We start from the raw sequence: 27,129 nt of genomic DNA, 5'->3' as shown, positions 1-27,129 counted from the left end.
ACACATGTATACTATTTAAAGCTCCAATCCACTTTATTAACCAAAATGGCCAGAAAGTGTTCCCCTGTATTCTCATGTAAGTCCTACTTATGCATCTCAAAATTAGTTTTATGGCCTTTATCCTTTCTTCTTTTCCACAAAATATTGAACTTTCTTCCCACTTCTGATAGACAGAAATGTCCAATTCCTTCCTACACGATGAGTAAACTTTTTAGACTCTCTTGAATTCCCATACGGAGATGTTTAGGCACTGCATTTTATTTTTCAGAAACTACTGGCCTCTTTGGACTTGCACAGAGATGTATTTGAGGATTCCTTTTATTCACATCCAATATTATTCTGTATTTGTTCTCATCCCTTTCTTTCTGCTCTTTGTCTCTCTTTAGCTCTAAAGTATGTATTTTTGCCTTCTTTGCTCTGTATGCCCTGTTTCCTAATGAGGACGGCACTTTTTTCTTCCTGCAAGTTTTTTGTTCTGCTCTGAATCATGATCTTCCAATGGGTGCCTTCTGGGGGATTAGTGTTTCAAATTGGTACATGTGGCATCTGTTCAGTAAACTATGTGCAAGTACTTTCAGGAAGAGAGAAATATCAGCAGAGTGTTATTAGAGTGTGCCATCATCTTCTTGAGTGTTAGCTGTCCTGTAAACCACCAGGTCCAATTCTTTAGCACAGTAAGTTGGTTGTGCAGGTTGTTGTCGTCCTGCATATTTATTGGGAAAAGACTGCATTGATGCAGATAAGCTGCCCATAAGAGTTGGCAGAGGATCTGCACTATTTGAATGAGCACAAGCCCTGTATGGAGTATGAGCTCTATATTAAATGCACACTGTTTTTTCAAATTTATGCCGCTGAAGCTGCAGGAATAAGATTGATTTACTCTATGGAAATTAGAATGTAGGGACTTTGATGTTTAAATCCTGTTGTCCTCTTCTGGTTTATGAAATTGAAAAGGAATAGGTAAAAATATTAGTAATAAGAAAACTTGAATAGGACCACAGGGGAGAGAGCTGATGGTCAGCAGTGGCATGAAAAACTGCTTTGTTTGACAGGCTGGGCTGATGATGCAGCAACAGGAGAGTGCAACATGTGGCCTGATTCACAGAAATCAAGTTCTTAGATAGAACTAAAACCCCATAAACCAAACCGAATGCCCAAGAATCGCCCTCACCCCAAACTAGGTATTTATCATCAGGATGACTGAACTGGCTTGAAGAGATGAGAAATATACCTCTGAAGTATAAAATATATTCAGGCAAGTCTGCATCAGATTTATATTGCTGGGATGCCGAGTTATTGATCTGTAAGCTCACCAAATGCTGAGCAGAATTTACGAGATAAAACTCACATAATGGAAAAATAAATATGTAACAGCTGGCTTCTTAAGGGGAAACCCTTTAGAAGCATGAGAGGAAATGATTTTATTCAGATCTTTGGGGTGCTTGACAGTATTGTGTAGATCTGTATTTCAGAAATTTTAGTTTGAATCCATTAGGGAAAAACACATTTTCCCTAATATGTTTTAGAGGTATTTTATTTTCATTTTTTTTTCTTGTCGAGAAACTAGTTAAAGAAAAATGAAAAGAATGTTAAATTAAAAAAAAAAAAAAAAAAAAGAGAATATATAAAAAGATTTTGACAATGAAAGGAACGTGCCTTCTGAAAGGTGCCTTTAAGAGAACCTACTTTTTCAGTCTACACGCTATTTGATATGACCATGAAATATTTATCTCTTTATAAATACATTTATTTACATAGCTGGCTTTGGTATGCAGCAAATAATGTGCTGCCCAGTCATTTTGCACGAGATATCAGGTTTTAGTTCAAGTTTTTATTTTTCAAATCTAAGATATTTAATGTGTTTGCATTTTGTCATTATTTCCTGCCACAGGAGTTGGATTAATTTTATTCAGAATCCTTGTTTTGTTCTGAGTTATTTTGCTCCGTTGTTGTTATGAGGCAGGGGAGCTGCAGTGTACTCAAACAATGCTGCTCATTCAGATGAAAGAAAAGGACAGATTTGTGTGGATGCTGTTGCACCCTGAAGGGGAACGCTGGAGAAAAATGACGAAGAGGATGGTGACAGGGATGCTGGTCCTGCAACAGGAATCATTTGAGCTAAACGGAGCTTGCAGAGGTGGGACAGCTCTGCATGAGCTGCCCTTGGGTCACCTGTCCCCAGGGAGCATCACTGACACCTCCAAAGTGGCACTTCATCTGTGATACCAGGCAAATTTCCATCAGATTCATATTGCTGGGATGCTGTGGCCCAGTATTCTCAGGACAAAGTTCTGAACTCTCTGAACATGAAGTGCTAATAGTTTATGTTGCTTCGGTAAAATTCTGAGGATCTTTAGTGTCCTGAAATACATTAAGCTATTGTTGCTCTTGGCAATCCGCTATTAACCTTCTCTCATGCTGTGATTAGCCTTCCATTTATACTTTGTTTCTTGTCTTTTAATTGATAATAGGACTTGTGCCTTGTGGCTTCCAAACTAATTGATTCTTTTTAGGAGCATGAAAAGATCCTTTCCATCAGGGATGGGGTGCATTAAGCTTTTTTGATGGAGTGATACAATGGGCTAGGGTTGGTGCTGTTTCTGGGCTAGTTTAATTACATTCAACACATCTCCTTTGTTTGATCCTTTGTTTTCACTATAAAAACAAGTCTTTTAGATTGGAGAACTTACTTACCAGTGTTGTGCTGGTTTATCCCTATTGTGTTATACACATGTAGGTGTTTTTATAAAGAATCATTCATTCCTGATTTTCTCAAGTAATTTCCCTTCATATTGATCCAACTCTTTGGATTGTAAGTCCTGGCAAAGGTAGCAAGAACTTTTACATAGATATGGAATCACTTTCCTGTACCCTGGTTATCCTTAATTAGGCACAGCTTTGCTAAAAGGTACAGTAGATATCTGGTTGTATTGCCTTAAAAATTGAACATTAACTTATATAAGGCCTTGCCAGTATATAGGAGATAATTCTGATGTGTTCCAGATATGTTAGTGATAATTAGAAATGTCTCATTTAGGTGTTTATATGAGAAACATTTGTTTTTCATTCTGAAGGGAAAATGAAGTTAAGGTCCAGGGGAAAAAAAAAAAAAAAAAAAAAAAAAAAAAGAAGAAAGTGTTAGATACCTCCTGAGGAGTGAAAAACCAAATTTGAAAGTAATCATTGCAACCAAAATGCAGCCCTATGTATTTCTCTCTCTGACTGGCCATCATTGCTTTTTAACATAGTATTGGTATGTATGCCAGCAAGTACGTGCCTATGTGACTATATTCACAGATAATTTATTTATTGGCTTAAAATTACATTATGCAAGTAGTATCAGAACTGATTTCCTCTTCCACTCTACCCCCAAATCACTACCTTGGTAAAAATATATAGAGAAACAAGATACTTTAGAACCCAATTTATTATCTCCTGCTGGTAGCAATAACCTGAAAATAACAGCAAATAGTAAAATTTCAACTTGAAGCAGACAGTGGTGCTGGGAACAGCTGTAGTCGCATTTATAAAGGATAGATTCAATATAACAGCTAAAGAAATGTGCAATGTTTCAGAGGCTTCCAGATTAGTACTTGATTGCTTTTTCAAGTTTATTCTGTAGATTGAGAAGAACACAGGAATTTAAAATATATGAACAAATGTAATAAATAAGCTGCTACTTGAATGAGAGATACTGCCTCCCACCATTCCCTCCCTGACTTCTGCCTTTCCCCTCGCCCCCAAAAGATGACTACTGTTTTTCCAAGGAAAATAAGTACATAAAAACAGTTTTTCTAGGTGAATGTAGAAAATACCATTACAAAGTCAATTACTGAGCACAGTCAGAAGGCTGTCTAGTATTTAAAGACAGGCCTAGCAGCTGTGTTCATTTATCGTAGGCATAATCTGAGTTTTCTTTATTTATATTTTTTCCCCTTCCTGAACAGGGAATCCCTGTCCAGGCTATCTGCACTTTTTTGGAGGCTGTGATGTGTGAGGATTTTGGCATTTAAAAAGTTCATAGAAAAAGACACCTTATAGTTCATAAAGAGAAGGATGTTAATTAGAGTATAAAAGAATGGCAGTGTTCAAGAAGGTACTGTGGGTAGTGAGTATTGCTTTTAAAGAACTTTATATGATTCATGAGTTACTAGAAAGAGCTGAATTAAGTTGAGGGTGTTAAGATGAAGCTGAAAAGAAACAAAACAATGTCAAAGAGATGGAGAGGCTTGAGAAAATACTACAGATGGCTAGTGAATGGAGAGAGTGGTAGTACCTGTTCAAACCAGCAGAAAAACATGGAGATTAAGGGAGAATCGATTACTCTCAGAGCTGAGACAAATGTTTGTAGAAAGACACGACTGCGCCATTCCAGTTTCTGTGGTCCACTGCCATGCAGCACGCAGGTGGGTGAAAGATGAAGCTCAGACATCGAGGACGTGTCAAAGAGGGCTGTAAAAGCAGCCCACCTCTGTGCTGCTTCTTCCTCTGCACTCAAAATCTTCCTCCATTTCCTCCCTGCTACAGCTTTGTAGTAAAAAAGTGAAGGCATAGTCACAAGACTAAAAGCAACTCAATTTGAGCAGACACTCAGGCAAAAAATCCCATCAAGCTTTTAAGTAAAACTGATGGAAATCAACTGATAGAAATAGTTGTCAATCAAATTGCTGTCAAAGAGACAAAACTCTTTTATGGAGCCCCACTGGTCCATCCACTCCCTCTGGCTATCATGCTGGGAATGGTGGGTCTTTATACCCACCTGGTTGTTCAAAAGAATGAGATTGTATGCGTGTTTCCTAATGCAGCTGGTTTCTTTTTGTTCTTGGCTTATTTCTGAAGACTTTCACTGGAGGATTGTAGTCAGTGCAGAGTGAATATAAACTGGCACAGCCCTAGAATATATTTGGATTTTTGATTAAAATAGCCTGTGCATTTTCTGATCTACATTTCACAGAATATATAGAACGGCTCAAGGAAGTGGGAAAAGGAGCAATATTTTTCTAGGGCCAAGTAGCATGTTGCTCCTGGGAATCGTAAGGGGAAAAGAGCAGCCAGTGCTGGAACTAAGTAGAGCATCAGCCCAAGGGAGGAAGAGGAGTGGGAAGCTGGTTATCGGGGAGAAGGCGGCAGGCATTTCCTCCAAAATGGGAAGGAGTCTTCCATGAGTCTGATATAGCCAGTGTGCTCAGTTTTACACTTGGTGCACCAGCAATAACCTGGCCTTTTAACTTTGTAATATTTTTTTTTCTTGTTTTTCTTTCATTCAAACTAAATTTAAAATACCCTTAACAAAATGAGTTAGTTTTCAAAGCAGGAGACCCAACCTACTTTATCTAATATTCCACATTTCAACAGTTAAATTGCTTCTACATTACAACTTAAAAATCAGTGAGGAGAAAAGAGCCATTGCTAGCAACAACACCTTCAGTTAGAGCACAGTAGGATTGGACTTTATTCTTTGGGTTTACCATGTGCAGTCAGATTTATTTCCTTTCATTTATTTGACTGAACTTTCCAAAAACGGTACAGGTTTGCAAAGCTTGATGCTGAAAGGCAGGTTAAGCCATGCATGAGACTTCTTTGTAAAATGCATCCTCTTATCCTTAAAACTCTAATATTTATCTCATTCTGTCTGTCACTCTCCTTGCATGGTCTCTAGAAAAGTTGTGCTTATGTTAGCATTCAGGTGAATTGGATTTATGCCACGTTGTAATCTCTAAATGAACATGTCAAAGGCTGTAGAGTGTCTCAAAAATCATTCAGAAAGTGGTCTTTTTTTTACTAATGGGTTATCTTTCGGGTTAGAATTAAATCACAGCTGTTGTTTAGTCCTGTTATTCTGATGAGTTGGAATCATAAGTACTGATACTGGTCTTAAATCTTAACTTCAGGACTTGTAAATTGACATTTACTGAGATTTTGAGCAGTGAATTCATGTGTTTAGAAGAAAAAAGTAGTGTTCTTCAAAAGATTTGTTTTTTTTAAAAGCAAACAGTTAAGTATCAGAAAAAAGAAAAGATTACTCATATGTTGGACATATTTTTATAAATGCTTTACCAGTGAGTTTCATGCATGGAAAATGGACATTAAAAAAAATATGAGGATGTAGCACACTCAGTAGCAATAAAAATTAACGAAGGCTTGGTAATACCATAGCAGAGTAAACACGGACAAGCCTTTGCCTTTTGAAAGACTGTTTTGATACTGATTTATCTAAAGAGAAATCCAAAGTCAGCCCATCGCGTAGTTAAAATACAGTGTTGTATAATGACTCAGAAGATAGACTTAAGCCTTCTCCCTTCTTTTCCTTCCTGCTCCAATCCCAAATGAAAAGACAAGAGATGTTAATTGAAAGTAGAAATCTCATGTGATAAATGAAAATACAAAAAGTATTTTCAAATACCTTTCAAAAGGTATTTTCAAAGCTTTCCAAATTTATTGTCAATATCAACGGAAACCAGTACATGGTAGAGTTTGAGATTAGCTTGTCTCTTGGATGCAGAAGTCTGGAGAACTGCGCAGCTGATCCACGCCTTCCTTGGATGGAGGCAATTAAAATAAACACCTCTACTGCCAAGTGGGAAAGTCTCTTTCTGCATGTGTGTGTGGAAGAAATGGAGAGCGCTGCTCATTTGTTTTTTGAAAGCAGATGAAGAAAATGTGAAGGTCTGGATTTGGTCTTCGATCCAAAAGTGCCTGTGCTCCTGAAGGATGATTTGCAATCATCCCCCTGCTCAGACTTTCTTTTATCTGCCTTTGCCTGCTTCCCAGTTACAATGTGAGCTTTTTGGATTCCCTTCTTATGCATCTTTCTCTTCAGTATGAAGAGGTCTCCTCTTGTATAAATGCAGAATAGATTCCAGTCTGTTGTTCTGGCATTGTAGAAAATCAGCACTGAATTTATCAACGATTTCCCATTAAGCATAGTCTGAAATTGGCCTGCTGAATATGGATGATTTAGATAAAACTAAGTGCCTTGCTGAACAGAAGATTAGCTTTTTGATCTGGGAGTTAAGTCACTCAAAAAGCAGTGCATTAGGGTGTGTTTTTGGAAGCTAAAGCCACCAGTAAACTCTGGAGCTCTGTGCATTGGTCAAGGTAAGATTAAACTCCTTTTCTTTTTTCTCCTTTTTTTTTTTTTTTTCTTTCATTTTCTCCGTAGTTAGTAGACCAGTTGATGGGAAGTTCTGCCTGGGTCCTGCTCCCTCAGCCTCCCAGCTATGTAACCTGCCGTGTCCATCTGAGTGCGAGGTGTCTGCCTGGTCGGTGTGGGGCCCCTGCGTTCCTGAAAACTGCCAGGACCGCCAGGGGAGAAGAGGTAAGGGCTTCTCTTACCTGTTGCTTACAGCATTCTGGGATCTAAAATGTAAAATGGAATATTATACCTTTGCAGAAGCAGTGGTGTCAAATTCTACATTGGGGCCCTAATGTATGTGTTTTTAAATTAACATAGGATGGAGCTCTTACAGGCGCATCCAGGACTGGAAAAGCTTTAAAAGCTTTTTGCAGTTATTCTTGAAAGAAAAAAGGGATGAGATTTTCAGCCTGATTCAGATCCTTTTTTCCTGCACTGAACTTGTAGAAAGGGAAGATTTCTTGGGATAGCAACTGCAGACCTCCAGAGTATGAGGGGTGTCTCTCTCCCATCTCCTTCAGAAGTCCCACTGGGTGCTTTGGCTCAAGGGGAATATAGGCATGAGGTTGAAGGGACTTAGGACTGAGCTGTATCCCATAGCTCTGCCATGTTGCAGTTCAGGCTGAGCCAAGAGGTTTTTCTGGGTTAGGTTTCAATTCCTGGAAGAGGAGTATGCAGCTACCTATTAATATCCCCTTGATCTTAATAGCCCAGAATACATGCTGTTTGCTGCAACACTTGGAGATCCATTGCAGAGCCTTTCCTTCCTTTACAATGAAAGTTGGAAACATTACTGTTGGAGTTGTGTCAGAGAATGAATATTATTATTTGGAAATTATGCTTTTCTGAAAACAGCAAAAGTTTTTAAAGTGACTTGATCTCTTCAGAGTGTTTCAAATGACAAGGAATTAATATAAGTATTTCTAAATATAAAGGTTTGCAAAATTCGTTTCATTTTTAAATTGTTTTAAAATGAAAAAAGAACATTTTAAAATTGTGTTGACTCGTTTGTTTTTGCTGATGTGAGAATGGTGGAAGTTTGGTCTGTTGTATTTTGTGGGAATGTTTTATTTTTCATTTCCTTTTCTGTTTCTTGTTGTAAGGCTTTTCTATGTGGTCTCCACTAATGCTGTATATTTGCCCAATGTCTGAGACACTGTCATAGGAAAGACCACCACCTATTTCTTCTGCTGTTATAATAATTGTCATTTACATAACAAAACATGCTGAAAGGTACTTGCTATTAGTTCTGCATTTTATACAGCAACCTGACTTTTGGTTTTATTCAGAAGGAGGTAGATTATGTAATCAATTCTTTCATTATTTCTGTAACCTTTTTCTTCCACTTTACATTTGAATCTACCAATTTAATAGAATATCATTTCAAAGAGGTCTGATATGCATTATGTATCAGAAATCCTTATACCTTCATAAGGCAGAATACTAATTTCATAGTAATCTGCTCTGTTGTATTTTAAAACAAGTTTTGTCAGTAGTGGATTCCCAGGCAGAGTGTAGATGTCCTTTATATCTTCAGCTTCTTTACTGTTTCTCTCTCTTACCTCAATTTTATTATTACATTAATATATGCCTCAATAGCTAATTCTTTGTTTTGGACATGTCTTTTTAACCCATGTTGACTAAAATGAAAAAAAGAAATATGAAAAATACGGGGCTGCTGGAATTCTTGGTGTGTTATTGGATTTTGCATGCCCAGATTGTGGGAAATCCAGCCAGATACCATCCCAGTCAATTCAATAATTGCAAGTGGTGTTCTCTTGTTAGTCTTTATATCCTCCAGTTCCAGATGCCATATATAGTCCTCTTTCTACTAAATTTTTGGTATAAATATATTTTGTGGTTGTCCAGTTAATTCACTTTCTATTTTCCAGGCTTTAAAATGAGACAAAGGCATGTAATCATGGATCCTGTAGGCCTTTCAGCGGGTTGTCCGCATCTAGTGGAATCTATTCCTTGTGAAGACCCAGTATGTTATGAGTGGATTATTTCAGAAGGAATATGTGTGACTGACCATGGAAAATGTGGACTTGGAAACCGCATCCTGAAAACTGTATGCAAGAACAAGAAAGGTAGGTAATGGTGTCATCTAAAAAGCTTCCCTTTTGTCTGAAGAGCAGTGAAAATTATTTACAACAGCTTCCTACTGAATTTTTATGAAACCTCCGGATTTCTGAGTTGACTGTGGTGATCATCAGTGTTAATGTTGCCTGGGATTTTGCTTGGAGCCTCTGGTCTGTTTTATTCTAAATGAGATGGCTCACCAGTATAGGTCATGTTTTGCCCCTTTGGCCTACAGTGTACCTCTTCCATGTGACAAGAGTGTGATACCAATGGCTTGGTTCTCCCTAGAATACTTTTTTTTTTCTTTTTTTTTTTTTTTTTTCACATATTGTGCAAAAGTAGGGCTGTCACGGAGGCCAGCAGCACCATGGACACCGTAACAAAATGAATCTGGCTCTTTACATTACTTCTGTCCTCAGTTTTCAGCATGCAGTTTGAGTTTGTCTTTTTATAACAACCCACTTACCATGATATGAAGAAATGTGGAATGCTCAGTTGTGCTGTTAAAATTAATACAAGAATCTAAATGAAATGATGGCAATAAGCAATGCTTTACTCACTTGACAGCAGTTTGAGACCTGCAGTTTACACGTTGTTAATAATGAATAAGTACATTTTTATACAAGGTTTACAAACAACCAGCAAAGGCTGATTTCTCGTACATGGTTTGAACTTCAGCCAGAAGTTTCATTTCTTGATAAGGTCAGTGTTGTCAGATCTTTAGATTCAATTACATGGAGCACAATTTTGAAGTTAAACTTTACTGTCATCTCAAAAGTGGCAAAATCATGGAACTTTAGAGCCTAATTTTATATCTGAGATGAGGAATTATTTTATGTGGTGCTCAGACTGATCACAGGAAGCAATATCAAGTTGATAACAAGAGGGGTTAATTGGCAATTGGTGAAAAACAGTGTGTCATTTACGAGTCAATGGTATCTGGCAGAATTAAATTATGGCTGCTTTGTCCAAAGAGTAAAGATTCTTCTGAAATAAACTAAAACTCTGTGTGGTTGTCTTGCAAGTTTGTGGAAGTGGGGCAAATCTTCAACTGTTGTAAAAATGACCTAACCAGAATAAACTAGAGAGAAGAGAGCTCTCTCTCAACTCTGAGTGGTCTCTTCAGTTGTGTGATCGTAACTGTAGGTCCAGTCCTGCAGTGATGTGTGCAGATGGAGCCTTGTACTGCTAAGGAGCACCACGCACTTCGTGCTGTTAAAACTGTGCCAACATCCATTTCTGTGCACCAACTAGAGACTCGGAAGGAAAGAATATAATGTGGCAGATGCTCATTGATCTCTGATCAAACTGTTCTCTGTGGCTATGATCTTTAAGAAGCCAGGCCTTTGAAGTGTCTCTTCTGCATTTAATTGTTCAGAAAGATATTGTAAGTCTCTTTTTCACTTCCATTACTCTGTGCATGTTCTAGTTACAAAATAGCAATATTGGGACGTTCTTCCTGCCCAGCCACCCCAAAGCAAACATTGTCACTATACAACATCATTGTCCATTTCTGACTGAGAAGGCTTCCCAAAATGGATTAGAAGCATTGGTTATTACTACTTGTAGGGTTTCCTGAATTTTTGATCCAATAGGATAGGACTGGCAGAGCCCTTAAAAAAAAAAAAAAATAAATAAATTTTGTTTTTCCTTCTGTCACTACACTAATATTAATTGCTTTCTTTATAACCTAGTGATTCCCATGGTAATAAATGGTATATTTTTTTGGGTAAAAGCTGGAGTAAGGAGCAGGACTGCATAAAGTGTTTTGCCTGGCATAGTTGGCTAATAGGTAGTGGGAAGCCAACAGGGAGTCATGGGAAACTGTAAGAGAAATCAGGTAAATCAGGTTACAGGTAAAATAACATAAGCACAGTCTTTATGCTTAGCATTTATATAGAAGTCCAAATTCTATGCAAGCAACTGCCTTGCTGAAAGCATTTAGGGTACTGCTTTTTGTGTTGATATTTTCATTTACTTAAGCACCTTTTGTAGAGTTCAATGCTGTAGCCTAAAATTCAGTCATTTATCCATTGTCATCTATGGTTAGCGTGGTTGCTCAGTATTCCCACTGAATGCCTAAAGAGATGAAAAGACAAAAATACACGTTTTGGATGCTGTTAAATGACAAAATCCAGTGTATCTCATCTTAACAACAAAGTTCATTTGAGCCTGCGTTATGTTGATTAGGATACTTAGGTTCTTCTTTGTATCGCTCCCTGCAAGATACCTTTATTTTCATATAAATGCCAGACTTCTTGGCATGATGCTCTCTTACTGTTGTTGCAGTGTGTTTGTTCACCCCTACTTCAGAAGATGAAAGCAGCAGATGTGTCAGTGCCATTTGTCAGCCCTACTGCAGAGTAGCGTGGCATCGCGGTTTCTTGCCCTCGCTCGTCTCCTCCTCTCCCACCACTCCCATTGTGGCAGTGAGCACACATCCTTCATGAGCCCGTACTCTGCTGTGTGATGCCGTGCTGTTGCATGCTGCTTTCCACAGCGTGAGGCCTTTTTCATGAGGAGACTGTTTCTTCCCTTGCCAAAAATGAGCCTTAATTGCGTTGACTGCAGTAGGAGGGAGCTGGCCATGTTCTTCAGTAATGTCTCCCATGGCAGAGGACTTTGCTGCTGTAGGTGTAGCCTGTGGGATCCAGCAAGGTGGGGCTTGGAAGTATATCTTGGTCTCTGATGTATGTTGCTGGACAGTGGGTAAAGCTAACAAGGCGCTAGCCCTAATCTGTCCCATTTCTGGTCACCCTGATGTCTGTCCAATGCCACATCTGTTCCACGCTTGTGGTGCCAGCTCACTGTGTCAAAGCATTATCTTCTTGTATGGGCTTGTGGGAATTTCTGTGACTTAGCACTTTTACTTCCACTTAGACTAGAGATGCAGAAGATTTTGTTGTTGTTTCTTAAATAGGTTAATGTAGGGGGTGCATAGTGCCTCCATGGGGCTACAGGGCTATATTATGTACAGCTCGTTTCATGGAGTAGCTGGAGTCTATCATCTGTGATTTGCAGCAGCTAGCATAGATGAGGATGTGGAAGGAATGAGCAGACCATGATTGTCTAATTTTGTGATTGTAAGGTGTCTGCTCCCATCTCATAGGGTCTGCAATCTCTCTTAAGCTACTGAACATACGTGATACTTGTGAGAAATTCTTGGTCTATATCCCTCAATGTGGCTCTTCAGTAGCATCAGAAGACAGTAGTCTAGAAAAAGATGTAATGAAATAATATGTAAAATAAGAAAGACATGTATCACATGCTTCTTCCAAACATTTTTTCAGAAAGGGGTTTGTTATTTAGTTAGTGAAAGACAATGGATATTTTGGGGAAATCAGTGCATCCAAAAGAATAATACAGGAAAATGGGTGATGGTACTGCAGATTAGACTATATAACTGTATCCTTGAGATCAAAGAATGTATTTAAGTTTTTTTTTTTTTTTTTTTTTTTTTTTGTATTCACAACCCATGAATTATTAGTGATTTTACTCAGAGTTGTTTAAAGTTGATCAACAAGGAATTGAACAGTCAATGTATTCCTGATCAGATAGCTGCAAATATTTGACACTTACATTTGGTCAGTCTTGATTACAAATGACAAGCATTACTGTGCATTGACCAGATGAAAATAACTCTGAAAAGTTTCCAGTTCACTTACTGTCCTTAAATATTATTGTTCAGTAGATACAAAACCATGAACATAGTCAAAACTTTCTCATTTTAGAATGCAATTCGACAGCAGCCAAAATGTATTTTGCTTCGTTTTTGGAAGACAACAGCCAAAATTATGTTTTATATGCTCTGCTCCTTATGTCTTTGTAGGCATGATGTCTGTAGGCATCTTGTGTATGGTGAGACAAAGGGAATGCATAGTGGTAGCAGTGAGCAGAAAGCTGAAAATAATGTTAGACAGCAGGATTTGGCCTGGGGTCAGCAGGTGAAAGTTCATGGACAGGAGCTGGTGTACCTTCGTAGGTAGTTTGACAATCTTTTAATTTAGACACAAGACAGACAATTAGAATTAGCATATAAACATTGTTTGGTTCAGTCTGGTGGAGGAATTTGGGAACCTTTTTTTTTTTTTTAAATCATTTTCCGTATCTACAGTACAGTATTAATAATGCATAAATAGATGGAAACTAGACAAATGTTGAACTAAACTGTGATTATTAGAAATGCACTTTATAGTCATGTAGGTTGTGAACACAGCAGTGATTGTGGTGAGGAGTATGCCAGGTTGCACTGGGAACGTATGTAAAAGGAACTACAATACATCCATGAAATAACAGGCATGACTCATAAAAAACATTTCATTTTTCAAACATTTTATAAATGTTTCTTACAATACCGTAAGCTAAATCGCGACTAGTAGCAATGTTCTTGAATGAACTGTAAAATGTTATTATTATGAATGTTTTGCTGTAAACCCCATGTCATCATTTATTAATTTGCTTCTGCTTGTTGTGATACCTACCGAAAGAACAATTCATAACAAAGTTGATTTCTCAATGATAGTGAACAACCTAATGTCTAAATAATAATAACAATAAGGAATAGTTTATATGTAAAGTATTAATTGTTTGAATCAAAAATTATTAGATCAGCAAAGTGGTGTAATCTGGGTAGAAAGGTAGTCTGATGTTATTGGATTAAGGTTAAGGTTGTTTTACTCTACTTCTAGTTACTAAATCTAATCAAGACAATGTAATTTAGATTAGAAGAAAGCAAGGATCTAGCAGTTCAGAGCTGCTGAGCATTTGCCATTCCTTTCTACGCTATCAGCTTGGGTATCTGGGTTGTTTTGTGGGAATTGAAGTTGCGGAGTTGTTTTGCCTTTGATGAAAGTATTTAATACAGTTGCAAATAATCGGTCAACTAGTCATGCAGAGTGTGTGGAATGGTAACTTGACACAAGTACCGGACCCAGAGGAACAGCATCCTGCTGCCAGAGGTGCTCAGAACAATATTTCTCTTCAGCTTCATTTCTCAGAACAGCACAGCTCTTCTTCTGTGGCACCAAAATGACTGTTCCAGGGAACTGTGACAAACCCACTTTCTGCCTCACCTTGGTGCTCCCAAACAGAAGTTTCTGATGCAGATGATTTGCCAAAGTGGTAGCTTAGAAATAAAGCATGATTCTGTTGCAGCTAACACAGTAGCAAGATTTTTTAGTAAGTAAGTATTCTGGGTGAGATTGTTAATAGCTGAAATAACCTACTGGCTTTAAGGTGCTGTAGTTGTCTGTGCAAAGGGGGCAGCATCCATCGTCTGAGCCCTGACTCACTGAGCTTCAGCAGTGCCAGACATGAGGCTGCACCAACAGCAGCAAAGAGCAGTCATGAGCATAAATCGTTGTGAGGTAGAACACGAGTCATCTTCATTGGAACACTGTTACACTGGATGATTGAACCTTTGTTTTTCTTTTCCTGGTACAAACAAAAACAGCATCTTCACAGGAGCTGGTGAATAGAAGAAACAAACAAAGAATGTTCAGCAACCTTTCAGGGCTATTGCTGCTCTTGCTTTTGAACAGAAAACTTTGCTTCTTTACCAGCTTCTGCTGCTATTCAGGCAGTGCTGATTAACCTGTCCTTTAAATATGACAGCTGTCTCATTCATCCATGTGATCTCTTTGGTTCTGCGCAGTCAGTATCTAGAATGTGGCACTTGCTGAGGAGGTTTTTTTTTTCGTTAAGCATTGAAGTCTACCGAAAAAAGTGCACATTGGGGGTGAAATGCATCTATTCCCAAATTTCAAGAGTTTTACCTGTAGAATTGGAGAACAATATTTCAGGGAGTCAGAATGTTTTCTACAGATTTTTTTTTAACTAAATATATTTCCTTTTTTTTTTGTAAATGAAATAGACCAAGTCTGAAACAATAAAATATTTTTAAGAGAGGATGTTAAATAATATAAAAGCAAAATATTCCTTTTAGATTGAACAAGCATTTCACATCTTGAAATTACATTTTTTTTCCCTTAAATCTTCCTCCACTCTCTTTTCAGTCCACTTAAAACAGTTTTCTTCCTTCTCCTTTTTTTTTTTTTTTTGGTTCAGTGCCCAAACAGAAATCCATTATTCACACGGCTCTATTGACAGAGCAGACACTGAAATCCTGTTGGAATTCAAGCGAAAAGTAAAGGGAAGTAAGGTAATCAAAGCAGTGTTATTTTAAGATCCAATATTATGTCGTGCCAGAGCTTGACAGTGAAGCTCTGCACTTATGGAAGCTGAAGACTCTTTGGGGGTAGAATATTAATATTGCTGTATTCAGTTACCTGTCTATACTTACAGTTCAATTGCATTGAGTCCGTTGGTCCCTAAGAATTTTTCTCCAAAGAGAGCCTGCGATGTGTGCTGCTTGATACATACCATCATGGGAGGCTGGGACATCCACAACAGTTTTGCTTGAATCTTTCAGAAGGAAGATGCTGCAGGTAGAGATGTCTGGTTTTATTCCTGGTTCAGCACATGAAGCTCTCTGAAAAGTTCTGTTTTAACATAAATCTCAGCAAAGTCAAATTGTCATTTGGGAGAGTTCTTGATTTTTCATGATGTAATGGGTTTATGACATAGAATGAATTGGCAGTCTGCTTAATTTCTCAGAAAAAAAATAAAACAACAACACACTTTTATTGCAAGTAAGTTTTCAATAAGTTCTTTCTGACCTATCAGAATAAGATTTTAAATCTACATTGACGCATTTTGTCCATCAGCACAACACAACAGAAAGGTTTTTGGTGATCCTTTGTGGAGCCAGCAGTTGGACTTGAGGATCCTTGTGGGTTCTTTCCAACTCAGGATGTTCTGTGTGTCTATTCATGTAAATGCAGACTGGAAATGTGACAACTTTTCAGTTGTAAGATCTGGATTTAGTCTGTAAGGAAGGGTAAATCATCCAGTTGCCCAACACACTTGCACACACAACCAATAAAATTTATCAGGTACCAGGTATTTCTCATTCTTCCTGTTTGGTTGTGAATGTACCCAGCTGTAACCAGTCACTGAAGCTGCTGATCCCCAAGCAGTATGTTTTACTGCCTGTTAAACACACAAATCCTAAAAGGCAATGTGCAGGGCCTTTTAGCAGCTACAGTCTCTGCTTCTCATTTTGCAACCAGAGTGGAAGGAACATATTGCAGTGTAGTAGAAAGGCTGATGAGTATTATGAGTGTTTCAGGAATCCTGGAGAATGGCTTTCTCAATAGAATTGAGACCCATTTTTCATTTTTTTTTGGTAGCCATTAAGATTGATGTGCTGTTTGAGCAGACTGGTTGTTTACGAGCCAGCTAGAGCAGATACGGTTACCTCCATCAGGCCTTACCTTGCTGCCACTGGTTCTGTGCCAAATACTTGATGTCTCCTACTGGAAACATTTAGAAAGACAAAATGCAGATTGTGACCTGCATTGGTGCATCAACAGTTTGCAGACTGACACTGCTGTAGCTTCCACAAAATTTATTGCCTTTGCATTCTCTACTGAAACTGATGTCTGCAAAAGAAACTGTTTGGCTTTAGATTAATTTTAGGGTAAGTTGCCGGAATTTAAGAACTTTGCTTAGTCACACTAGTGATCTTAAAATTCACTCAAGATTGTAGCAAACATATGGACCCCAAGCCAATGAAGACAAAAACTGAAAAGTCTACAAACAATTCTTGTAGTTGTATTTGCATAAATACCTGTGAGTTGGGCATATTGTGCTAAAATACAGGGTGGCATATCTAATGGTGGAAAGCTGGATGGGCTGGTTGTGGGCTTGAATCTAGAGGATAAACTCAAACATACTTTGATTAATTTTCTTTATCCTTAAATGCAAATATGTTGCACGGTTTCCAGCTGAACTGTGGCTGTGCCTTTCAAATCCTGGCAGCACGCTCCGTGTCAGTCATCCAGAAGGCAGCTATAATCAGTATCCAGTGGTGACTTCAGCTCTGTATAGTTGGCAGACAGAGATACCAGTCGAGTTGATTAGGGATATAGACAGCTTTCATCCTCCCTGTGCTTGTCAATATAAAGTATTATAGCTACCTGTGAAAATATTTTTTCAGTGCTAGCTGAGGTAAGTGTGAGCTTGTGGTCTGCAGTATGCCCTCAGATGAATTTCTATGCAAAACCTTGATTCTTTCCAGTATCTAGTGCTCCTTTTTCATACATAATGTCTCCAAAAGATGTTTTTCAAGACTTCAGAGCGGTGTTAAAATGGTGCGGGCAAAGGCCATTTCTTCCCTATGGCTGTTTCAGCAGGGAGGAGATGGGATTTCAAAGATCCAGCTCCTGCTTGCATTAGTGAGACAGAGCTGCAGGTGCTGATTCTTTTTTTTTTTTTTTTTTTTTTTTTTTTTTTTTTTTTTTTTTGTGGACCTGAGCTCATAACACCTGTAGATTTGGAACAAAGGTTCAAGGTCGCCCTTTCAGAAATGGAAATTATAACATTAAGAAAAACATAAACATCACTCATTACTTTAAGGTTTGTATTGCCCTTTTATGCTTTAAATGTTAGGGAACGAGTCTGACATAAGTTGATCTGAGTTTGTGGTAAAGGTTACCTAAAGAGCATGGCATGTGTGAGTGACCGGTGAGTCTGTACACGAGAGGTTTGAAGAAACTGTATAGAAGGATTAATATTTATATAGCAGGCTATTGCAAATTTAAATAAAATTAAGTATTTATTTAAAGAGTGTTATTTTTCAATATGAAGGGAATCTTTATTGAATTTGACTCTAATCTTTGAGTTACAACACTGAAATAAGGTTACTGTATCTGTATTCTATAACTGTACATGTATTTATAATTATTATTTTTTAAATATAGAAAGAAGAAACATTTTTCTCCTCACAAAATATATTGTAGAAAAAAATCCCAGATTGTTTCAATGAGAAACAAGAAAAATAGCTACAAGTGCTGAGAGCATGCAGAATACAATTCTTGTTTGGTTGTTTTCTTTAAACTAAGCATAACTTCACATATATGTTGAGTTCATATTATTTTTTAGAGAGTTATTGTATTTCTTAGGGAACACTGCTTCAACAAAGGGGAGATGTGAGCAAAATATGATGCTTTCTGAACTCTATTTGAAAGTTAAGTAGTAGGTAGATGACAACTTGAAGACTACTGTGTGCAAATATGTCTTGAGGAGAGGAAGGAGGCATGAAGGATCAATTTGAAAAGCTGAATTAAGGATGGGATTCTGCATCTGTGACCCAGCAGTGACTGAAGTTGCCAGGAGGAGTGAATGGAAGAGGGTGAAGCTCATCCATAAAGGGCTGTGATTTTGGGGACTAAACAGGTTCCAAAAGTAGCTGAGGATTTCATTGCCTTACTACTTACTACTAAGAAGCATTTAATGTATGCAAATCATTTCCTCACTTGTCTATCAGCTGGCAGTATCTGTGTTGTCTCTCAAACACAGAGCATGAAGTTCACAGTCATAAGGAATGTAAGAAGTGGGGATGCTCTATGACATTTTTTATCCATCTCATCCCAGGCAGAGTTATTAAGGAGCTTTATGTTCTAGTCATACCCTTGATTGTTTTGGTGTATAGACAGGGGTTCTCTGGAAATAACCAGTGGCTATTCAGAACCTTCACATCAATGATCTTTCCACCTGGTTTTGATGTGGTGTTTTTAGAGCCTCTTTACACAGATGTGACAAGGGGCAAACCACAAAACTTCCTCGGGCTTTAGTTTCCTGTCCGTAATATCCCCTTTGAGATACATGAATTCAAAGCTGCTCATATTAACACCATCCTTAAGCCATTTCTCTTTAACCAGATATTACAGCATGTTTATATGACACCATTCACAGTTTTTCTGAAGGACCCTGTTACTAAATTGTAGGAAAACGCAGTATGGGTTGTGCGGGCACGAACTTTTCCTTTAAACATCTGTTCTAAACTCTTCATGTTGAAAAGACGTGTGACAGTTTGCAGAAATGGTCACAAAATTAAAAAAAATAAAAAAAAATAAATAAAAAAGGAAAAATGGAAAAGAAAAAGAAAAAAAAAAGTGAACTAGGAAAGAATCATGTTCTTGTAGCTTTTGTCCTCCCACGGCGATAATCCGGTCTCTGCCTCCATGCTCTCATCCTGCTGCCCTCCAGCACCGCTCCCCCCTGTGTGTTTGAGTCCATCCCCCGGGGCAGTCCAGGTGCTGCATAGGTACCTCATTCTGGGGGCCAGTGTTTCACCAGCCAGCAAACAGAGCAGGATGGATGACTTTCCTTGAATGCTGGCAAATAATTTGGGACTTTCTCTAGCAGTCATATCAAAAGATAAGTAAATCTCTGAGGGACAAACCCCTGTCAAATTTGGTTTACATCAGTGGATGGTTTCAAAAAAAGCATGATGGCATATCCTGATTTCCTTAGGAAACCAGGTTTTAATACAGTTTATATTATTATTATTATTAATTATTCTTAAGAGACAAAAAACTGTCCAATGCTCAGTTCAGAATTCAGAAAAAATAAAATAATTCGGAAACTATTTTAGCCAAGACTTTCTATTCCATTTCTTCTCTATTTCTATAGTGTAACATGTTTAATTAAGCAGAAGGTCATTAGAGTAAAGAAATGACTGGCATTTATTGCATTCTGTATGTGACGCCTGGTAGGCTGGAGTTCACGTTACCATACAACCCTTGAAAGAAAAAATGTTTTAAAATAAGCTACATAAGCTTTGCGTTGGGTAGTATTGCGTAAATTATAGGATTTTTTTTTTTTTCTAATGACATTAAAAGAAATAAACTAAACCTGATTCTGCAAATGATTAAGTATGTTTTTAGGTCTGAGATCAAGTTTAGTAATGAGCATCTAACAACAGGCTGTGGAGTTGGGAGAGTCCTTGCATTTCAGTCTGCAGAAGTGCTCGGGGTGTGGAAGAGAAGAGGGGAGACAGAGAGAAGTCAGGGGAGAAGAAAATGCTGGGAACGGTCTGCAGAGCTGAGGTCTTCTGTGTTTACTGCTCCTTCAACAAAGGAGGGGACGTCTGTGTGCTGTACTGTAGGGATCAGCAGCAAGCTTCTTCCAGCATTTATGTAAGGAAATAATTCGAGTATAACTTAAATAGACAGCTTCTCACATTGATCTCTGACCACAGACCTTTTTGTGGAGGAAAAAGAAGGGCTCTTTGTGTAATTTAATCCTTTCCTGCTGTGTGGCCCTACAGAAGGCCTTTTCTGTAGCTGAATTTCCTTTGGTGCTGCACATTGCGTACTGGACAGAAATGATTATTTGCACCACCTTTATACAACAGTTGTGAATGCTACCGAGAGAAAATTAAAGTGTTGCACTTTCTTTGAGGTTTCTTTCTGCTTATGGAGTGGAGCTGATGAAATCCAAATTTAGTTCCTTGTTTTGAGATTAATGGATGCCAGAGGGGAAGGCTCCTCCCTTAACTAGGAAGTTTTGACAAACTTTTAATTAAGAATTCAGGACATGCAAACTTTAGGCTAGTTCTGCACTGCAGAGATTGAATCTGCAGAATATTGGTCTGTAATTTTTAAATCTTCCTCTTAATTCTAATTAAATATTGTAATGCCAGGACTCTTCATTAGGCAGCAATTTGTGATTAGTCAGGTAGTCCTAATGGGAAGAGAAGAATGTGATGAAGTGGTAGAGAAATTGCAGAGCAGGGAAAATGGCCGTGGCATATGGCTCCTAAATGCTCTGTCATGTTCTCTTGTGGACAGAATTCCCACTGAATCTGGGGCTCTCTCTGGGATCCTTACGTGGACCCTGGCTTACGTAGAAACACAAGAGTTCAGTGGACCTGAAATGTAAGGCTGAGCTCTGAAGTTGTGACAAGAAATGATAGCCTATGAACAGCCATAAAACAGGAAAACTCCGAATTCTGCCATAGTTTTGATGCCAGGGAATTAATTTGAGTATGGATTGCATTATCACTTTTGTTTATCTGTGCATTGAATCTCATATTTAATAAAAGGTAGCTTTTTTGAAGTGCTGGAGTGAGTGTGAATTGGAAGGATTAGCTCTTTGAGGAGACTGAGAACAATTGAAAGTTCCATTGTTCAATGGTTTTTTTTTGTTTTTTTTTTTTTTGTAGTCTGTCTGTATGCATCACGTCTGTAATTGTCTCCTACTCTAGATATTGCCTTTGTTTGGGAGAGTTAAACAAGTAAGAGGAAAAGGTTTTTCGTGGTTCCTTTTCAAACAAACAGCCTGTTAGCTATTTAACTTCAGGCAGCTGTTAAATGCCAGAGCAAAGCTTGTGACAAAAAGGTGAGTTGGAGTTTCTTTACAAACTGAATCATCCTAGATCACTGGAATGCATTTCCCAGTTTTGAAGCCTGTTCCTCCCATGTTGTGTGCTTTTGATATATCATGGTTCTTAAAGCTGACACATTTATTTCACCTCCCCTCTCCCCCCCCACCCCCCCAATGAAAAAAAAAAAAGGAGGAATGAGATGAATGACTCAACGCATCCGTGCATACAAGGTCAACAGCTGTGCAAGCAGAGAGCAGGGCTGTTTCCTTTCCTATCACCAAGGAGGTAAAAGCAATCACAAAAATTAGTTCTTGGCTTGGTCCTGTGGCTAGTGCTGTCTGTGGGTATGCAGGCACTATGTCCAGTGGGAGACAGAGACTGAAAATGGCATTTTTGGGAAGAAGTGAGAATGTTTATCTGCCCCTAGGAAGTGAGCAGGGAGCTCTGGGTCTGGGTAAACCCAGGGTGCTTTGCTCAATGGGCAGAGCCTCCTCCAGGTGATGTGAGCTCCACCTGTGTTGCCCTGCCACATCTCCTGTGGCAGTGCACTTAAATCTGTCCCTGGCTTTGGGGTTGTTTCCATTAATTACTGGCAAATTTGCATGTGATGTAAAATACATGGTCTTTTTTTTTTTGTAGTGAAACCCTGATGACCCAGCAGGACTGGCAAGTCCTTCAGAATTGCAGGCTAGACCTTGGGCAGTTGTGTAGAGGGGGATTGATCCATACTTGAACCAGATGGAAGACAGGATTTGGCTGCCTGTAGTACGGTGTAGAAACCCAGATGACCCCCTGAGTTCATATTCCATTTTTTTTACCAGATACAAAAATCCCATTAAATGAAGGAATAATTTTCCCCAGTTTCACCAGATTTCCCCTGTTTAATAGCATCAGCACTGTTTTGTTGTGTGCTTAGTGCTGTGTCAGAAGAGACTAGAGCCAAGAGGGCATTTTGTTCTTTTTCGTATTGTTTACAAATAAAGCTGACTGATTTGGTAACTGTGCTGGAAACTCTCTGAGACTGTAAATTTAGCAGAGTGCTCCCTGGGCATGCATAGATCTAGAGGTAACAGTTTCTTGCCTATCAATAAGTATCTTAACGCCTTTACTTTTAATGCTATATATGACTTAAATCCCAGGAAAGTAATTCTACTACTACTGTTCATTTATATCGGAGGAGTTTGCATTAATTCAGAGTAGGCTAGGTCTTCTAATACATTATTTATTTAGGGCTTCAAAATGTCTGTGGTACTGCATGTAGTTGACAGAGCATATTCTTGTTTGTTAATATTATATGGTAACCTGTTTTCCCAAGATGCTTAAATAAATGAATACCTTCAAATACAGCTGTGATTTTAACCCCCCCCCCTTTTTTTTTTCTTCTATTGAAACTATAGCATCTCATAATCTCATCTAATCCCTATTCTCTACAACCATTTATTTGTAATAATTCTGGAAGAATCTTCAGTTCTTTAGCATTACTTTGTGATAAAAACACTTGTTTAGGTTTTGATTCTGCCTATCTAGCTTAGCTTTTGTTTCGTCCCTCTGGGAGATGCAAACTTTGAATCACCCTTACATTCAGTAACGAAATCCCTTACATGAGAGGTGAAGTACTGAGCTCATATTTTCTGGCAGTTCACAAAGCCTGTAAATCAGAATACATGAGAGAGCTGCATAAGTGAGGGCAAAACAAATGGTGTGCAGTGCTTGGGAATGAATGAGTCGTGTGAATGAACATTGGCATGTACATCTTCAGCCCCATATTAAGATTAAAGCGAGTTGTCTGCTGTACAATTGCATAATTGCTCCTGTGACTGATTTGGTGCTGCTCTGTAATAAGTTGTGAATACTGTATGCTGACCTGGTTAATGGGGTATTTACTAAATGAATATATTTGTATAGTTTAATAGGAGGATGGTTGGGAAAATTAGCAGGATGAGAAAGAATGGCTGAAGAGAGTAATTCTTCAGTGAGTGCTGGAGCTGTAATGAGACAGTGCTGGGAAATAGCCGAGGAATAAGGAAAAAAACAAACAAACATCTTTGTCAGATTAAGTTTTTCTTTCTCTTGGGAAGGAAGAAATAATCTGAGGGAGAAGACAAGATGATGGGAAGGCTGTGTGAAAGCAGCTGAGACCTCGGAGGTGCAGAGCCCTGTAAGAGAAGCATGTGGTTGTCTTTGGCATCCTGTTTTTTGTCATGCAAAGCTCCTGGGAAGAAAGTGCTGCAGCTGCCTGTGCCACCTGGAGATCTGGGTGAGCAGGGTCTGTATGCTACGGGCTGCACTAACAGAGCAGTGGCCGTCCCTACGGGCATGTTTGTGGGGTTTCTTAACAGTGTCTCACCATTTAACTTCTGACTTTGGGCCACCGAAACCTGCAGTCTGTCCAGCTTGTCGCAGAGCTATTTTGGTAGGACATTAGGAGCTCCTGCAGGTACAGCCACCTTGCTGTTGGAGTATGAGGGCTTGCAGGGCGAGGTTGCATGGAGCCAGATCCTTTTCCCATCGCATGGTGTCTGGCTGCACCCAGGACATGCCTGTCAGCACTGTGCCTGCAGCCACAGCCAGGAGGATGCGCGGGGCTGTGGTGCCCCAAGTCCAGGCTCCAACCCCACTGGAGATCCCACCAGGGTGGGTAGGTGCACCAGGGAAGGCAGCCTCCACCCGGCAGTTCTGACTGCTTCGTTTTTTGAAATCTCTTTTTCAAATTCAGCTATTTTAAGTACTATAGACTAAGATAATTATTTCATGAAGTAATATTATCTGCAAATTAACCTTGGATCTTTGCGTAGGTTCAGAAAGAGAGAGATAAGGAATTTTATCGCAAATTGCAGACTTACTGGGTTTAACGTAAAGGCCGTGGCAAGTAATACATTTAAACTGCATTTAAGTAGAAAAGACCAGAATATCAAAGTCTAAAAGCAATAAACATTAATTTATTCAGAAAGTTTTTATTTTTCTTTCTAGTTTATATGTTCTTTTTACACACTGTCATTTAATGAGGTTATTTTCTGATTAAACTAAAAAAAATTAAAAAGTAAAATGTTTTATTTCAGTAGATGAAAATGAAGCTTTTAAAATCTATCCGCTTGCCCTGTGTTGTCTGAGCTGGTTGTACAATCTTCCCTTCGTTCAGCATGGCTGCTAGACTAACGGATTTGGGGCCCGAAACTCCCCTGTTTACAGAGTTTCTGTTGAAATCCATATTTTCATTTTCCGTGACAACTAATACACTTCCTGTAGTCCCTTTCAAATATTCACTGGCACTATTCCCAGACATATATTTTGAAGGTTAAATGGTTTAGGATTTATGTACTCTACTACATAGGTAGGTCTGAATAAGCTAATAAGCCTGTATGGCCCCTTCATTGCCAGAGACCAGCTTGTGTCTCAGAAAGACTATAGCTGTGGTAGCACAACGTTGGAGCTGCTTAATGAGCTGTGGTTCTCAGCTCTCTGTTGGGCTAATGAGCCCAGGGTGAAGTGCTGGGCTGGAACTGCTCGTCCTGGTTGCAGAGCTCACTCGGGTATCATTACGTGGTGCTGCTTCATGTAGTGTGGATGTACCTCCTTGGCAGCTTAAGGTTTTGGCTCTCTGTCCAGAAACATATCATATCTATGTATAGATATTTTGTAGGCTGCAATTGGCATGAGTAAAGAGCAATAATTAAAATAATATTCCATGAGGTTTGCATTTTAGTACAGCGGTTTAATTAAAATTGGATCTGCCTTTTCTTCTCCCTTGAGAAACATTGCTCAATTCATGGCTAATGAAGTGGAACAGCACCGTGATCAATATTTATGGTGTCACTCTGGGTACCTGCACTTCTTTCAGTCCTTTTCGTACCATGGAGCTGGAATGGAAGCTTGTAAACTCCAAGGTAATTAATGGCTAACCATGCAACTTGATGTGAAGTCTTGAATGCCCGTTGTTAGTATTGTTTCTTCTAAGTCACAGCTGACTTGCACAGATTTGCTACTTCTCATGATTGATCGAACAAAAGCAGGAACTTGATTTTCTTCAGTGATCTGCTTTTGGGCCCCTCAGTCATGACCCTTGGTGTTAATTTGGACTTCCCCTGTATCGGAAGCAACCACTAGTGGAGTACCAGCTCTTGCTGTTGAACGGTTACACACACACACGGCATGTATGAATCCTTTTAGCAGAGTTCATTGAAAATGTGTAGAGCAGAATTCTTTTTATACTCCAATCTCTACTGCAGGTTCCAGTAACTGCCAGAGCACGTTTCAGTCCAACATGAATATTGTGGTGTCACAGGCTACTCTGCTCTTCTGCATCTTTCTGATTTTTGGTACGCTCCCAGCTGTGTCAGAATATTTTCATACAGCTGCTCACAAAGTCCCCAAAATTTGGCAGTATTTTCAGTCCAAATCGGTCCCACAGTATGTCACTCCACAATTCTCCTCTTGTCTATTGTCTCCTTCAATGCTTTCCCAAAATAATAGCATCATCTCTGAACTCTTGGTGGGTTGGTTCCTCACACAGTTCTGTTCCCTGTTAGTGACAGGGGCTGGAGGCAGTCCAATGTAATTAGTAAGTATTTTGGAGACTCTGCTTTGGCAGCCCTGTTAAATATGTGCAGTGAAAAGCAGGATTACTACAGGGCCTCATCTTTTCTCATTAGGGCATCTCTATGATCTGTAGGCTTTTTTTTAAAATTTATTTTTATTTTGGAAGCTTGCCATTCTTATTAACACAGGAGGTACCCTCTGGTCCAAATGGTGACCTAGAATAATTGTGTATAGTTCCTAGTAACAAGAAAGAAAATACATCCACATACTCCAGGGTGGAAATTTGCCCTTTTGTGTCCATTCCATTTCTCTTGGAGGAGAATTTCATTTTCGAGTAAAGGCAATAAATTTTTGCCGCTCAGATAAGTGACTATAGAGGTTCATCATCAGGATTTGAAGAAATAAGTCTCCTAAGAAGATGGATGATGACAAGGGGAGTAAGAGTTGTTATCCAATCATTTGTCATAGTCTAGAACATTAAGATATATGGGTAAGCCCCCTAAAAATGTGTAAAAGTTCCTTTTTCCAGCAGTCAGTTGGCACATAACAACTTATCTTGTGCATTCAGCCAGCATTACACGCTCTCTAAAAACTCATTTTGTTTACATCTCTGTATACACAGTACATAAGTGGTAACATCTTCTGTATTACTGGGAAGTACTCTGAACATCATTGAAATGTAGCCCCACGACTGCTGAATATACAGACAGACTTCCCTGGTGCTCACATTAACTCCCTTCTCTCCGTCCTCCGTCCCTGTCCAGATGTTAATATTATCTGTCTTGCCTGGTTTGCTGATGCTGTTCTGCTCTGGGCTTTCTCCAGAGGCTTTTCCCTCTGACTGCTTTTCTGTGATTCCCTGTTTTATGTTAGTTTTCCTCTGGTTCTTCCCGTGTCTCAAGGCTTCAAAAACATGCTGCAGCCATTGGGTGCAGTGTCAGCTAGTGAAAAATTAGATTAAACATTCATGGCTGTAGGAGTTCTTGTTAGCATATATGTATTAATTCAACACTTCCTGCTGGTTTTCAATATGTTGGGAGGTTGCTTTGCCAGGGAGGTGACTTTAAAGTCTTTCCCATCTGTAGTGGAATACATTTCAACTGCCTAAGAGCAGGTAAAACCTTGCTCTGCTTACTGAGTTTCA

General features: G+C 38.9%; 1 protein-coding gene across 1 annotated transcript in view; it reads left to right on the top strand.

The window, feature by feature from the left end:
* THSD7B (thrombospondin type 1 domain containing 7B) overlaps window positions 1–27,129 on the top strand; it is a 316,331-nt gene that overhangs the window by 131,429 nt on the left and 157,773 nt on the right. Inside the window, exons 7-8 of the mRNA XM_032190608.1 lie at window positions 7,163–7,318; window positions 9,028–9,225. Of these exons, the coding sequence (XP_032046499.1) occupies window positions 7,163–7,318; window positions 9,028–9,225 (354 nt within the window). The remainder of the gene's footprint in view (window positions 1–7,162; window positions 7,319–9,027; window positions 9,226–27,129) is intronic.

The sequence above is a fragment of the Aythya fuligula genome, chromosome 6 (assembly GCF_009819795.1).
Source record: "Aythya fuligula isolate bAytFul2 chromosome 6, bAytFul2.pri, whole genome shotgun sequence".
Taxonomy (NCBI): domain Eukaryota; kingdom Metazoa; phylum Chordata; class Aves; order Anseriformes; family Anatidae; genus Aythya; species Aythya fuligula.
The sequence above is the reverse complement of the archived record's forward strand: the minus strand, read 5'-3'. Positions and strand labels throughout refer to the sequence as shown.